Here is a 14,137-nt window from a genome sequence, read left to right as displayed (position 1 = left end):
CTAGCTTTTTCTTCATGTTCTCTAGCTTTTTCCTCAACTTCTCTATCCTTTGCTCTTTCCTCAAGTTCTCTTAATTTAACCTGTTCCTCACGTATCTTAGCTTGTTCCTCACGTACTCTTGCTCTCTCCTCACGATCAAGTCTATCACCCTCTTTTTTGTCTTCTCTCTCTCTTTCTAACTGTCTTTCTTGGATTTCTCTCTCAATTCTCTCTCTCATTTTCTTCTCTTTCCCTTTCTGTCTTTCTTCTCTCTCAATTCTCTCTCTTTCAAGTCTTTCCTGGATCTTAGCTCTAATGAAAGATTCTAAATTTTTCCCTGTTATTCTTAACTTACTTCCAGCGTTCATCCAAAACTGGTATTCATCCATACTTGCAAGAATAACTTAAACTATCAGGGGAAATCAAACGGGTATTAAAGAAAATGGAGGGTTCAATTCCTGCTCCACTCAAACTGTAAATAAACCAGAGGGATCGATCCCTGCTTCAATTAAACAATATGTATTAATGAAAATGAAGGGTTCTATGCCGGCTCCAAGCAAACAGTAAGTAGAATGGGGTCACTTGACCATCCAATCTTCTCACCAACAAATCAAGAGTGTCCTATGACAGTTCCCTTGATATAATAAAGAGCTCAATGAAACAAATTGTCGCTGGAAAATCTCGGGTCCCTAGAGTCTAATCCTCCAAAGTGTTTCAAGCTCCAAAAGGTGGCAGAATTAAATATTATATCCTGCCTGACTTGACTTACAATAAATTGAGACTATAACAATCACCAAATCTTTTAAATACCTGTACTGTAGTCCTACCATAGAGAATGATTACTCATGGCTGGTGGTAACCATCTGTGGTATGCAGCGTTGAAGTTCAAATTGTAGATTCGAGATGGAGTTGAATCTTGATTCTGTAGAGTTGATCCTGGCAAGGTCGCCACTTGTGAAGGCTTACTCAGCCCTGTAACAACTTCAGACAGTATTACTCAGGCTGGCTCCTCCTCAGGAAAATTAATGAATAGAAAAAGAAATAATAACAGTCAAGGATAAACACTTTATTATATAGAAATTTAAAATATAAAACACTTAAATATGAAATATTAATCCTATATTAAAGAAAATGAAAAAGGAAAAATATAAATGATAACTGAATTCAACGCTAATTTAACATTTGGGTGTCTGGTGTTGGTGACACTGCTTGTTGAAATCGTAGCCGTTGCTGATGATGGGCGGGGGGGTCACAGGTGTTGGTGACCACCACTGGCTAGTTCTTCACAGATTCACGCCGTGAGTAGTATCCTGATGACAGGAAAGCAGGTTCTTCACCGCTGCAATGATGTGGGGTTACGTCCTGCAATTTCATACAGGTGCACAGGTAATTAGATCCAAAATGGAGAAGTCTCTGGACGTTAGTCCTTCTCCTGTTCTTCTCGTTGATTGACAGGTGACCCTCACTGTCATCAAAGCTGAAAAGATAGACAGGTTACCCACTGCTTAAATAATCACTCTCCATGGCAGTGTACATTACTCAAAAGACGTGGTGATTATTACAACAGTCAACCTAGAGCAAGACTGAAAGGACTAAGTTTATTATTGGTCAAAAGTGAAGCTTTTAAACAATAAATCCACTAGAATACAAGGCAGGCATGTACTTACAGTAGTGTTGGGAGCTGCGAGTCGAGTGATTTACTGTTTGACCAGAGCCCCACTCGTCACCTTTCGGGGGGGGGAAGAGGGAGGGGAAAGGATAGTGGGAGCTAGACTGACCCTACGTTAACAAGCAGCCGGCAATCAAACTATCACTTTAGGGGGTGGGGGAGAAAAGGCGGGAAAAACAGGAGCGTGACTTACCCTACCTTAACTAGTAGCCGGCAATGAAACTATCACTTTCGGGGAGGGGGAAGAAAGGCGGGAGCGTGACTTACCCTACCTTAACTAGAAGCCGGTAATGAAACTATTGTTACTATATTGCTACTCCTATCTATTGAACTTTTCCCTCACAGCAGCAATATTCCAGCCTAGATAGAACAAGTGACTTGAAGAGTGTCATGGGCTTGGCATCCCTAGTTTTGAAGGCTCTCATTATCCATCCTGTCATTTTTCTAGCAGATGCGATTGATACAATGTTATGGTCTTTGAAGGTGAGATCCTCCGACATGATCGCTCCCAGGTCTTTGACGTTAGTTTTTCGCTCTATTTTGTGGCCGGAATTTGTTTTGTACTCTGATGAAGTTTTAATTTCCTAATGTTTACCATATCAGAGTATTTGAAATTTTTCAACATTGAACTTCATATTGTTTTCTGCAGCCCATTGAAAGATTTTTGTTGATGTCTGCCTGGAGCCTTGCAGTGTCTGCAATGGAAGACACTGTCATGCAGATTCGGGTGTCATCTGCAAAGGAAGACATGGTGCTGTGGCTGTCATGCTTGTCTATGTGAGGGAAAAGTTCAACAGGTAGAAGTAGCGAGCGAGTATATGGTAACGATAGTTTGATTGCCAGCTGCTTGTTAAGGTAGGGTCAGTCTAGCTCCCACTATCCCCTCCCCCTCTTTTCTCCCCACCCCGAAAGGTGACGTGTGGGGCTCCGGCCAAACAGTAATCACTGAACTCACAGCTCTCAGCACAACTGTATGTAAGAGCCTCTGCTCCTATTCTAGTGGATATTGGTTGAAAGCTTCACTTTTGACCAATAATAAACTTCTTTCAGTTTTAAGCTCCACATGAGACTTTTAGATGATCACCACCTTTTTCAAGTATCTTGCACTTATTATGGAGAGTGATTTCTTAAGCAGCGGGTAACCTGTCTCTCTTTCCAGATTGGAATGACAGATCGGGTCACCTGCCAACCAATGAGAAGTGTTGAAGGAGACGGACTGAAACAGCCCATGACACGTCATTTGTTTATCTACCTACCTGATTACTTTCAGTAAACCGCAGGCAACTACCTCTCATCTCCGCAGTGGTAAAGAACCTGCATTCCTGTCATCTGGACTGACTATTCAAGGCTAAAGACTCTGTGAAGAACTAGTCGTTGGGTTGTCACCAACACCTGTGACCCCCCCCACATCATCAGTAATGGCTACAATTTCTACAAGAGGGTGTCAACCTCCACCAGACACCCCAGTATAACTGTATATATTAGCGTTGAATTCAAATGTCATATTTTTATTTTTTTTTTCATTTTTCTGTCAAATAGGATATACATTCATTTTTTCAATGTTTTATCTTTGCCTTACTAAATAATAAAGTGTTTATCTTTGTGAATTATTATTTCTTTTTCTATTCATTAATTTTCCTGAGGAGGAGCCAGCCTTGGTAATACTGTTAGAAGTTGTTACAGGGCTGAGTAAGCCTTCACAGTCTATGTCAGATATAAGGATGAGAAACAAGATGGGAGCGAGTACTGTGCCTTGTGGAACAGAGCTTTTCACCATAGCCGCCTCAAACTTGATTCTGTTGACTACTACTCTGTGTTCTGTTTGTGAGGAAATTATAGATCCATCTACCAACTTTTCCTGTTATTCCTTTAGCACGCATTTTGTGCGCTATTACGCCATGGTCACATTTGTCGAAGGCTTTTGCAAAGTCTGTATATATTACATCTGCATTCTTTTTTGTTTTCTAGTGCATCTAGGACCTTGTCGTAGTGATCCAGTAATTGGGGCAGACAGGAGCGACCTGCTCTAAACCCATGTTGCCCTGGGCTGTGTAATTGATGGGTATCTATATGGGTGGCGATCTTGCTTCTTAGGACCCTTTCAAGATTTTTATGATATGGGATGTTAGTGCTATCGGTCTGTAGTTCTTTGCTATTGCTTTACTGCCCCCTTTGTAGAGTGGGGCTATGTTTGTTGTTTTTAGTAACTGTGGGACGACCCCCTTGTCCATGCTCCCTCTCCATAGGATGGTAAAAGCTCGTGATAGGGGCTTCTTGCAGTTCTTGATGAATACGGAGTTCCATGAGTCTGGCCCTGGGGCAGAGTGCATGGGCATGTCATTTATCGCCTGTTCGAAGTCATTTGGCGTCAGGATAACATCAGATAGGCTTGTGTTTACCAAATTCTGTGGCTCTCTCATAAAAAATTCATTTTGATCTTCGACTCTCAGTCTGGTTAGTGGCTTGCTAAAAACTGAGTCATATTGGGACTTGAGTAGCTCACTCATTTCCTTGCTGTCATCTGTGTAGGACCCATCTTGTTTAAGTAGGGGCCCAATACTGGATGTTGTTCTCGACTTTGATTTGGCATAAGAAAAGAAATGCTTTGGGTTTCTTTCGATTTCATTTATGGCTTTTAGTTCTTCCCGCGATTCCTGACTCCTATAAATTTCCTTTAGCTTAAGTTCGATGTTTGCTATTTCTCTGACCAGTAACTCCCTACGCATTTCAGATATATTGGCCTCTTTTAGCCGCTCTGTTATTCTTTTCCGTCGCCTGTAAAGGGAGCGCGTGTCTCTTTCTATTTTACATCTACTCCTCCATTTACTTAAAGTATACATCGAGTGCCACCGAGTTAATCTGTTCGAGGCATAAGTTGAGGTCTGTGTTGCTTAGTCTATCTTCCCAGCTTATATCGTTTAGGACTTGATTTACTTGGTCCCACTTTATGTTCTTGTTATTGAAGTTGAATTTGGTGAAGGCTCCCTGGTGACTAATCTCATTTTGTCGGTATGGGGCTCCGCCCATACATGTCTGAACCTCGATTATGTTGTGATCTGAGTATATTGTTTTTGATATGGTGGCATTTTGTATCAGATCATCATTGTTAGTGAAGATGAGGTCTAGTGTATTCTCCAGTCTAGTAAGCTCTATTATTTGCTGGTTTAAGTTGAATTTTGTGCAGAGATTTAAAAGCTCGTGTGCGTGTGAGTTCTCGTCAGAGCTGCTTCCTGGTGTTATCACTGCAACAACATTATTTGCTATATTCCTCCATTTTAGGTGCCTCAAGTTGAAATTCCCCAGGAGCAAGATGTTGGGGGCAGGAGCTGGAAGATTTTCCAGACAGTGGTCAATTTTTATCAGCTGTTCCTGGAATTGCTGGGACGTTGCATCCGGAGACTTGTAGACTACCACAATGACTAGGTTTTGGTTCTCGATCTTTACTACATCATTTGAGGCATTAAGCAGTTCTGTGCAAATAAGTGACTCTGCGATATACAGGCCAGCCATACCCATCCTGTGGGCAGTAGTCACACCATACCCATCCTGTGGGTGGTAGTCACCCCATACCCATCCTGTGGGCGGTAGTCACACCATACCCATCCTGTGGGCAGTAGTCAAAATATTACAGAGGTACATAATGGGTTCAGGGACTGGACCCCAAAGTTATGATTAATAACCTTTGTAGATTTGAGACATCCAAGAATAATTCTGAGAGCTTCATTTTGCATTAACTCCAAGGGTCGGAGAGAACTTTCTCTAGCTAATATCAACATGGGAGCAGCATAATCAATTAAGGACCTAACATAGGCTATGTACATCATTCTCACGATTCCCACATTAGCACCATAGTTGGGGTTGTAGCCAGCAACAGCTTTGAGAGCATTTAGCCTATTTTTGCATTTCTTATTTAGTTTTGCTATAGCGGATTTGTTAAAGGGTACATCTACACCAATATATCTGTAAGTTTTAACGTAGCTAATGTTGTCACCCTGCAAATAGATGGGTGGGGGGATGTCGTTTGCTTGTTAATGTCTTTGTTTTAGAGGAAGATATTATGAGACTCAAGAAATCGTAATGATACGATTGCAAACAAACCATACCCCCGGCCGGGATTGAACCCGCGGTCATAGAGTCTCAAAACTCCAGCCCGTCGCGTTAGACACTAGACCAGCTAGCCACAATAAGATTCATCCAACTAGGTATATTTCTACACCATAGGAAGGTTAGCATAGGCACCACTGTGACCACAAATGCAAGTTTTTACAGACGAATCTCCAGCTAGCGTGGCCGTGACGAACTCTAGCTCAAGTCCCTTCACTGCCGTCAACATGACTCAAGAAATCGTAATGACACGATTGCAAACAATTTCTTGAGTCATGTTGACGGCAGTGAAGGGACTTGAGCTAGAGTTCGTCACGGCCACGCTAGCTGGAGATTCGTCTGTAAAAACTTGCATTTGTGGTCACAGTGGTGCCTGTGCTAACCTTCCTATGGTGTAGAAATGTACCTAGTTGGATGAATCTTATTGTGGCTAGCTGGTCTAGTGGCTAATGCGACAGGCTGGAGTTTTGAGACTATGACCGCGGGTTCAATCCCGGCCGGGGGTATGGTAAGATATTATGAGGCCTAGTCGATTACAAATTGTTTGAACTTCATTAAGAATGGTGCTCATCTACTTATGCCCTGTTGTGTGGATCATGATGCCATCAGCATAGCTTATAGCTATATGTTTAGGTGAGGCAGGTAGAGCATTTAGGAGAGCATTAATCAGAATATTAAATAGCATGGGACTAAGAACTCCTCCCTGCGTGTACCTAAAGACATTTCTTTCGACTCACTTCTAAAGCCTTGGTAGAGGACAGAGGATACTCGATTTGTCAGGTATCCTATTATCCAGCAGAGTAAGCTACCACCAATATTCATTTTGGCTAGTTCATGTAGTATAACGGTTCTGTTCACAATATCAAATGCAGATTTTATATGTGTGCAGTGAGATAGGTGGAAATACAGTTCTGCATACTTTTACCTTTCATGAACCCATAGAGGTAGGGGGAAAGTTGGTGTCTGGTTCTGTAGTACAGTCTGTTAAGTATCATTCTTTCAGAAGTTTAACAAAACAACTAGTTAAGGAGATCGGTCTAAATGTATCAGGCTGTTGGGGCTTAGGGATAGGCACAATGAGACTATTGGTCCAGGAAGTAGGAAGAACGCCCTCAATGCAACTGAGATTATACAGCGCCAACAGAGGGTTATCAGGCACGTGCCTTAAAGTTCTGAGAATATCATTAGTTATACCATCCTCTCCAGGAGCAGTTGATCGACCTTTAGTTAATGCATTATCTAATTCATACACGGTGAAGAGGCAATCACTCTCTCCAGGTAAACTCCAGGTAATAAAATTAGTCAGTTTCAACATTTCTTCAGAAGCACCCTCTAAATTTTTTCTAATATGAGATGGAAGGTTTTCATGCCAGGATGTTTTGGACCAGTCATTTATGAGGTCATTTGCTTTTTCAAGAGGAAACGGATGAGCAACACTACCAGTTTTTTTCCTGGTTATTTTATTTATACCTTTCCAAGCCAAACTTAAAGGGGTGGACCTATTTAATCCACTAGCAAATTGTTCCCATTCCTGTTGCCTAAATTCTTGCTTTCTATTCCTTGCATTTGTTAGTGCAGCTTGGAACGTTCTGAGCAGGTCTGGGGTTCTACATTCACGGTATGCTTTACCATCCTCCTAGCTGCTGTGTGTGTTAGATTGCGTAGCTCTGGATCATTATAGTATTTACTTTGGTTTTTATTATAATTTATAGTGGAAGGTTTATGTTTTCTTTTCCTGCCCACTTGATCTGTGAGGACAGTCTCAATAGTGGCAACTAGATCATCATTAAATTTTTGTGGGCCAATGGGCTCGTAATTCTTATACCATTGACCCAAGTGGTTAATAAAGTTATCTCTTTGTTCTGGGTTGAGAATAAATTTCCACCCTTCTGTATTTAGCTTCTTGATTGCTGGAGATCATAATTATTGCATACTTCTGTGGGTTGTTGTGTTTGATGGAACTCCCGAGGGCAGGCTTCCCTATTTCTAGCCTTGTCTCTCTTTCCAGCCCCTTGTATCTCTCAGTTTCAACCGTTCTTTTTTGTCTTCTGTCATGGTTGAGGTACACACTCTGGAATTTTGGTAACAGAGCTACAGATGTCCCTCTTAACATAATGATAAACGGATCACCTATCACAAAGCTAACAGAGGGAAAATTCTTAGGAATCCACCTTGATAATAGACTCAAATTTCATACTCATATACAACAAATTTCTAAGAAAATTTCCAAGACTGTAGGCATACTATCGAAGATACGGTACTATGCTCCACAGTCAGCCCTCCTGGCCCTATATCACTCTCTTATTTACCCCTATCTCACCTATGGAATTTGTGCATGGGGCTCAACAACAAGTAACCATCTCAGACCACTAATTACCCAACAAAAGGCTGCAGTTAGAATGATAACAAATTCTCACTATAGGCAGCACACTCCACCAATATTCAATACACTAAACCTACTCACCATACAAAACATCCATACTTATTACTGCACCTATTACATACATAGAACACTTAACTCCGATATTAACCCTCCCCTCAAACATCTCCTTGCCAACCTCAACAGAACACATGACCATAACACAAGGCACAGATCACTCTTTGATGTTCCTCGTGTCCATCTCACACTATGCAAAAACTCAATGCACATAAAAGGCCCTAAAATCTGGAATTCATTACCTGTAAATATAAAAGAAACACTACCTGTTTATAAATTCAAGTCTCTTCTCAAAGATCACTTACTCACCCAAAACCAAATAAATACTGAATAACTGAACCTTATAAATTGTATATCTTAAATGTTTCTCACAATTATATCACATAAATGTTAAACCTAAAACCCAATCTAACTATATTATTTTTTAAATACACTACCTAACAGAATACTCCATTCTACTGAATGTACAACAATGCATACAACCATATGACCTGTCTTTGTAATACTCACTTGTGCTTTATAGTAATCTGTTTACATTAATGTTTTATCACTGATTTCATCATTGCTTAGTTAATCTTAAGTTAATTTTAAGCCAGCCCGTAATGCTATGCATAGTATAAGTGGCTTTGGCATGCTGCTCTTATCTGTATTTTTTTGTACTTCTGTATGTGTGCTCAAATTTTTAAATAAATAAATAAATAAAAAAAAATAAATCCTTTAGCCGTGGTTTCTGGACGATTTCCCCCACCCCCCTCGAATATCCCCCTCTTCTCTGAAAATTTGTCAGGATATTTTCAGTCTTGTCTCCCTCTATCGTCCTTCTTCGTATGTTGTCGCTCTGGGCTTCTAAAACCCATAAATAAAAAATGGCCTTTCTCACTATGTGCTGAATTGCCCACTTACTGAGGAATACAGAGACAGACAGTGTAATAACTGGAGAGAGTTTCTTAAAGACGGCCAAGGGTCTATTGGTAATCCCCCTTATGTATGCTGGGAGGCAGTTGAACAGTCTTGGGCTCCGGACACTTATTGTGTTGTCTCAATGTGCTCGTAGCACCCCTACTTTTTCTCGGGGAAATGTTGCATCTCCTGCCGAGTCTTTTGATTTCATAGGGAGTGATTTTCACGTGCAGGTTTGGTACCAATCCCTCCAGGACCTTCCAAGTGTGTATTATCATGTATATCTCTCGCCTGCATTCCAGGGAATACAGATCAAGGACCTTCAACCGTTCCCAGTAATTTAGGTGCCTTATCGTACTTATGTGTGCTGTGAAAGTTCTTCGTACACTCGGGTGGCCAAGTGGCCTGGTGGTTAAAGTTCCCGCTTCACACACGGAGGGCCCGGGTTCGATTCCCGGCGAGCAGAAACATTTCGACACATTTCCTTACACCTGTTGTCCTGTTCACCTAGCAGAAAATAGGTACCTGGGTGTTAGTCGACTGGTGTGGGTCGCATTCTGGGGGACATGATTAAGGACTCCAATAGAAATAAGTTAGACAGTCCTCGATGACACACTGACTTTCTTGGGTTATCCTGGCTGGCTAACCTTCCGGGGTTAAAAATCCAAAGAAAATCTTATCTCCAAATCTGCAATATCACCAGCCTTGAAGGGGGAAGTTAGTGTAGAGCATATAAATGAATAATATAATATAATAATATAATATAATAATATAATATAATATAATAATATAATAATATAATAATTGTGTAATAAAATATGATGCTGATTTGACCCTTTCAAGAAATTCCGAGTGAGGGGGGTGTAGAACAGCTGCAGAGTGATGCGGGGGATGGGGGGGAAACGCCATATTGAATTTAATGTGCGAACACTAGTGAACACTAGGCGGGAGAGATACATGATTATATACACCTGGAAAATCCTAGAGGGACTAGTACCGAACTTGCACACGAAAATCACTCACTACGAAAGCAAAAGACTTGGCAGACGATGCAACATCCCCCCAATGAAAAGCAGGGGTGTCACTAGCACGTTAAGAGACCATACAATAAGTGTCAGGGGCCCGAGACTGTTCAACTGCCTCCCAGCATACATAAGGGGGATTACCAACAGACCCCTGGCAGTCTTCAAGCTGGCACTGGACAAGCACCTAAAGTCGGTTCCTGATCAGCCGGGCTGTGGCTCATACGCTGGTTTGCGTGCAGCCAGCAGCAACAGCCTGGTTGATCAGGCTCTGATCCACCAGGAGGCCTGGTCACAGACCGGGCCGCGGGGGCGTTGACCCCCGGAACTCTCTCCCGGTAAACTCCAGGTAAACTCCAGGTTAATTATGCAATATAATCAGGCGTCATCGAAGTTCAGTGGGTGTATATTGGCCTCAATCCGTAATTTAGAAATTGCTGACATGTTCCCGCTAAAGAATTTGGATAGTGTGGAAAACCCTTATAATTCAGTAACAAGAATGGAAAAAATAGAGGACATCGATTCTTCAAACACACCTTACCTAAGTGATGCTTACCATAATGTACAGTAGTTTTGTTTTGGCCATCGTTAATTCTAACTCTTGTGGTAGCCTTAGGGTATGTTTCCCCCAAAATAATTATGATCCAGTAATTAAATGGTAAGTGTTAATATCAATTTCTTTTGTGTACCCATCAAGTCTAATTATATAATAATAATAATAATGATAATAATAATAATGATAATAATAATAATAATAATAATAATGATAATAATAATAATAATAATAATAATAATAATAATAATAATAATAATAATAATAATAATAATATCTTTACTTACTACAAGTACATGTACATGGTATACAGACCATAGCTGACATCAGTGACATACTACTATATAGAAAGTCCCTTGTTATACTCAGCATTTCGGGCAAATTGGGTCAGTGTCCCAGGATGCGACCCACACATAACATAATTGAGGTTCAGACATGTATGCGTGGAGCCCCTGACCGACATAATGAGACTAGTCACGAGGGAGCATTCACCAAATTCAACTTCAATAACAAAAACATAAAGTGGGACCAAGTAAACCAAGTTCTAACCGATATAAGCTGGGAAGATATACTAAGCAACACAGACCCCAACTTATGCCTAGAACAGATTAACTCGGTGGCACTCGATGTATGCACAAAGCTTATTCCTCTAAGAAAAAGGAGGAGTAGATGTAAAATAGAAAGAGACAGGCGCTCCCTTTACAGGCGACGGAAAAGAATAACAGAGCGGCTAAAAGAGGTCAATATATCTGAAATGCGTAGGGAGACACTGGTCAGAGAAATAGCAAGCATCGAACTTAAGCTAAAAGAATCCTTTAGGAGTCAGGAATCGCGGGAAGAACTAAAAGCCATAAATGAAATCGAAAGAAACCCAAAGTATTTCTTCTCCTATGCCAAATCTAAATCGAGAACAACGTCCTGTATTGGGCCCCTACTTAAACAAGATGGGTCCTACACAGATGACAGCAAGGAAATGAGTGAGCTACTCAAGTCCCATATGACTCAGTTTTTAGCAAGCCGCTAACCAGACTGAGAGTCGAAGATCAAAATGAATTTTTTATGTGAGAGCCACAAAATTTGATTAACACAAGTCTATCCGATGTTATCCTGACGCCAAATGACTTCGAACAGGCGATAAATGACATGCCCATGCACTCTGCCCCAGGGCCAGACTCATGGAACTCTGTGTTCATCAAGAACTGCAAGAAGCCCCTATCACGAGCCTTTTCCATCCTATGGAGAGGGAGCATGGACACGGGGGTCGTCCCACAGTTACTAAAAACAACAGACATAGCCCCACTCCACAAAGGGGGCAGTAAAGCAACAGCAAAGAACTACAGACCAATAGCACTAACATCCCATATCATAAAAATCTTTGAAAGGGTCCTAAGAAGCAAGATCACCACCCATCTAGAAACCCATCAGTTACACAACCCATTGCAACATGGGTTTAGAACAGGTCGCTCCTGTCTGTCTCAACTATTGGATCACTACGACAAGGTCCTAAATGCACTAGAAGACAAAAAGAATGCAGATGTAATATATACAGACTTTGCAAAAGCCTTCGACAAGTGTGACCATGGCGTAATAGCGCACAAAATGCGTGCTAAAGGAATAACAGGAAAAGTCGGTCGATGGATCTATAATTTCCTCACTAACAGAACACAGAGAGTAGTCGTCAACAGAGTAAAGTCCGAGGCAGCTACGGTGAAAAGCTCTGTTCCACAAGGCACAGTACTCGCTCCCATCTTGTTCCTCATCTTCATATCTGAAATAGACAAGGATGTCAGCCACAGCACCGTGTCTTCCTTTGCAGATGACACCCGAATCTGCATGACAGTGTCTTCCATTGCAGACACTGCAAGGCTCCAGGCGGACATCAACCAAATCTTTCAGTGGGCTGCAGAAAACAATATGAAGTTCAACGATGAGAAATTTCATTTACTCAGATATGGTAAACATGAGGAAATTAAATCTTCATCAGAGTACAAAACAAATTCTGGCCACAAAATAGAGCGAAACACCAACGTCAAAGACATGGGAGTGATCATGTCGGAGGATCTCACCTTCAAGGACCATAACATTGTATCAATCGCATCTGCTAGAAAAATGACAGGATGGATAATGAGAACCTTCAAAACTAGGGAGGCCAAGCCCATGATGACACTCTTCAGGTCACTTGTTCTATCTAGGCTGGAGTATTGCTGCACACTAACAGCACCTTTCAAGGCAGGTGAAATTGCCGACCTAGAAAATGTACAGAGAACTTTCACGGCGCGCATAACGGAGATAAAACACCTCAATTACTGGGAGCGCTTGAGGTTCCTAAACCTGTATTCCCTGGAACGCAGGAGGGAGAGATACATGATTATATACACCTGGAAAATCCTAGAGGGACTAGTACCGAACTTGCACACGAAAATCACTCACTACGAAAGCAAAAGACTTGGCAGACAATTCACCATCCCCCCAATGAAAAGCAGGGGTGTCACTAGCACGTTAAGAGACCATACAATAAGTGTCAGGGACCCGAGACTGTTCAACTGCCTCCCAGCACACATAAGGGGGATTACCAACAGACCCCTGGCAGTCTTCAAGCTGGCACTGGACAAGCACCTAAAGTCAGTTCCTGATCAGCCGGGCTGTGGCTCGTACGTTGGTTTGCGTGCAGCCAGCAGCAACAGCCTGGTTGATCAGGCTCTGATCCACCAGGAGGCCTGGTCACAGACCGGGCCGCGGGGGCGTTGACCCCCGGAACTCTCTCCAGGTAAACTCCAGGTAAACACCAGTCAACTAACACCCAGGTACCCATTTTACTGATGGGGAACATAGACAACAGGTGTTAAGAAACACGCCCAATGTTTCTATTCTGGCTGGGAATCGAACCCAGGCCCTTGCCGTGTAAAGAGCGTTAGCCACCAGGCCACCAGAGCCCTATACAGTCCACACAACTTTAATTTACCAGAGTAGCTGGTTTTAATATTGTAATTATTAATTTAATGTTAAGTGTGAAAAGTTTTGATGTAATTTTACCAAATTTATATTATATAAATTTTATAATGTAAATGTACATAATTAGTGTATTGCTGATGGTTTAAAATTTAATTGGGAGATGGAAAGGAGAACCAACAGACAATATCTGCACGTGCACGAGGGGAGAAGACGTGGGTAGACACATGTGTGGATTGGAATGGGACTGGTAAAAAAATGAGACCAAGACTGGCGTTTCAAAGGCCTCACTTCATAATAGGAAGTGCCGTAACTGTTCCCGGTGTTGGATATGGGACAGGAAGTTAACGAAACCATCATAATAGGGTGATGATAAAAGAAAATAATGAGGGCTGCCAACGAGGGACAGTGCGCATGTGGGAGAAATAAATTGCTGATTTAATCAAGCTTCATCGAGGACAAATTACAGTGAATCGACCTCAAATAACTGGAAATTAATGTAGTAAGATACAACACTGCAAACT

General features: G+C 41.7%; 1 protein-coding gene across 1 annotated transcript in view; it reads right to left on the bottom strand.

The window, feature by feature from the left end:
• Positions 1-4,471: 4,471 nt before the first annotated feature.
• The window catches only part of LOC128689818 (keratin-associated protein 16-1-like), a 79,149-nt gene continuing 69,483 nt past the window's right edge, over positions 4,472-14,137 (bottom strand). Inside the window, exon 8 of the mRNA XM_070087713.1 lies at positions 4,472-4,704. Within this exon, the coding sequence (XP_069943814.1) occupies positions 4,472-4,704 (233 nt within the window). The remainder of the gene's footprint in view (positions 4,705-14,137) is intronic.

Source organism: Cherax quadricarinatus, chromosome 22, assembly GCF_038502225.1.
Source record: "Cherax quadricarinatus isolate ZL_2023a chromosome 22, ASM3850222v1, whole genome shotgun sequence".
Classification (NCBI taxonomy): Eukaryota; Metazoa; Arthropoda; class Malacostraca; order Decapoda; family Parastacidae; genus Cherax; species Cherax quadricarinatus.
Note: the sequence above shows the minus strand (reverse complement) of the source record. Positions and strands in the feature narration are given on the sequence as shown.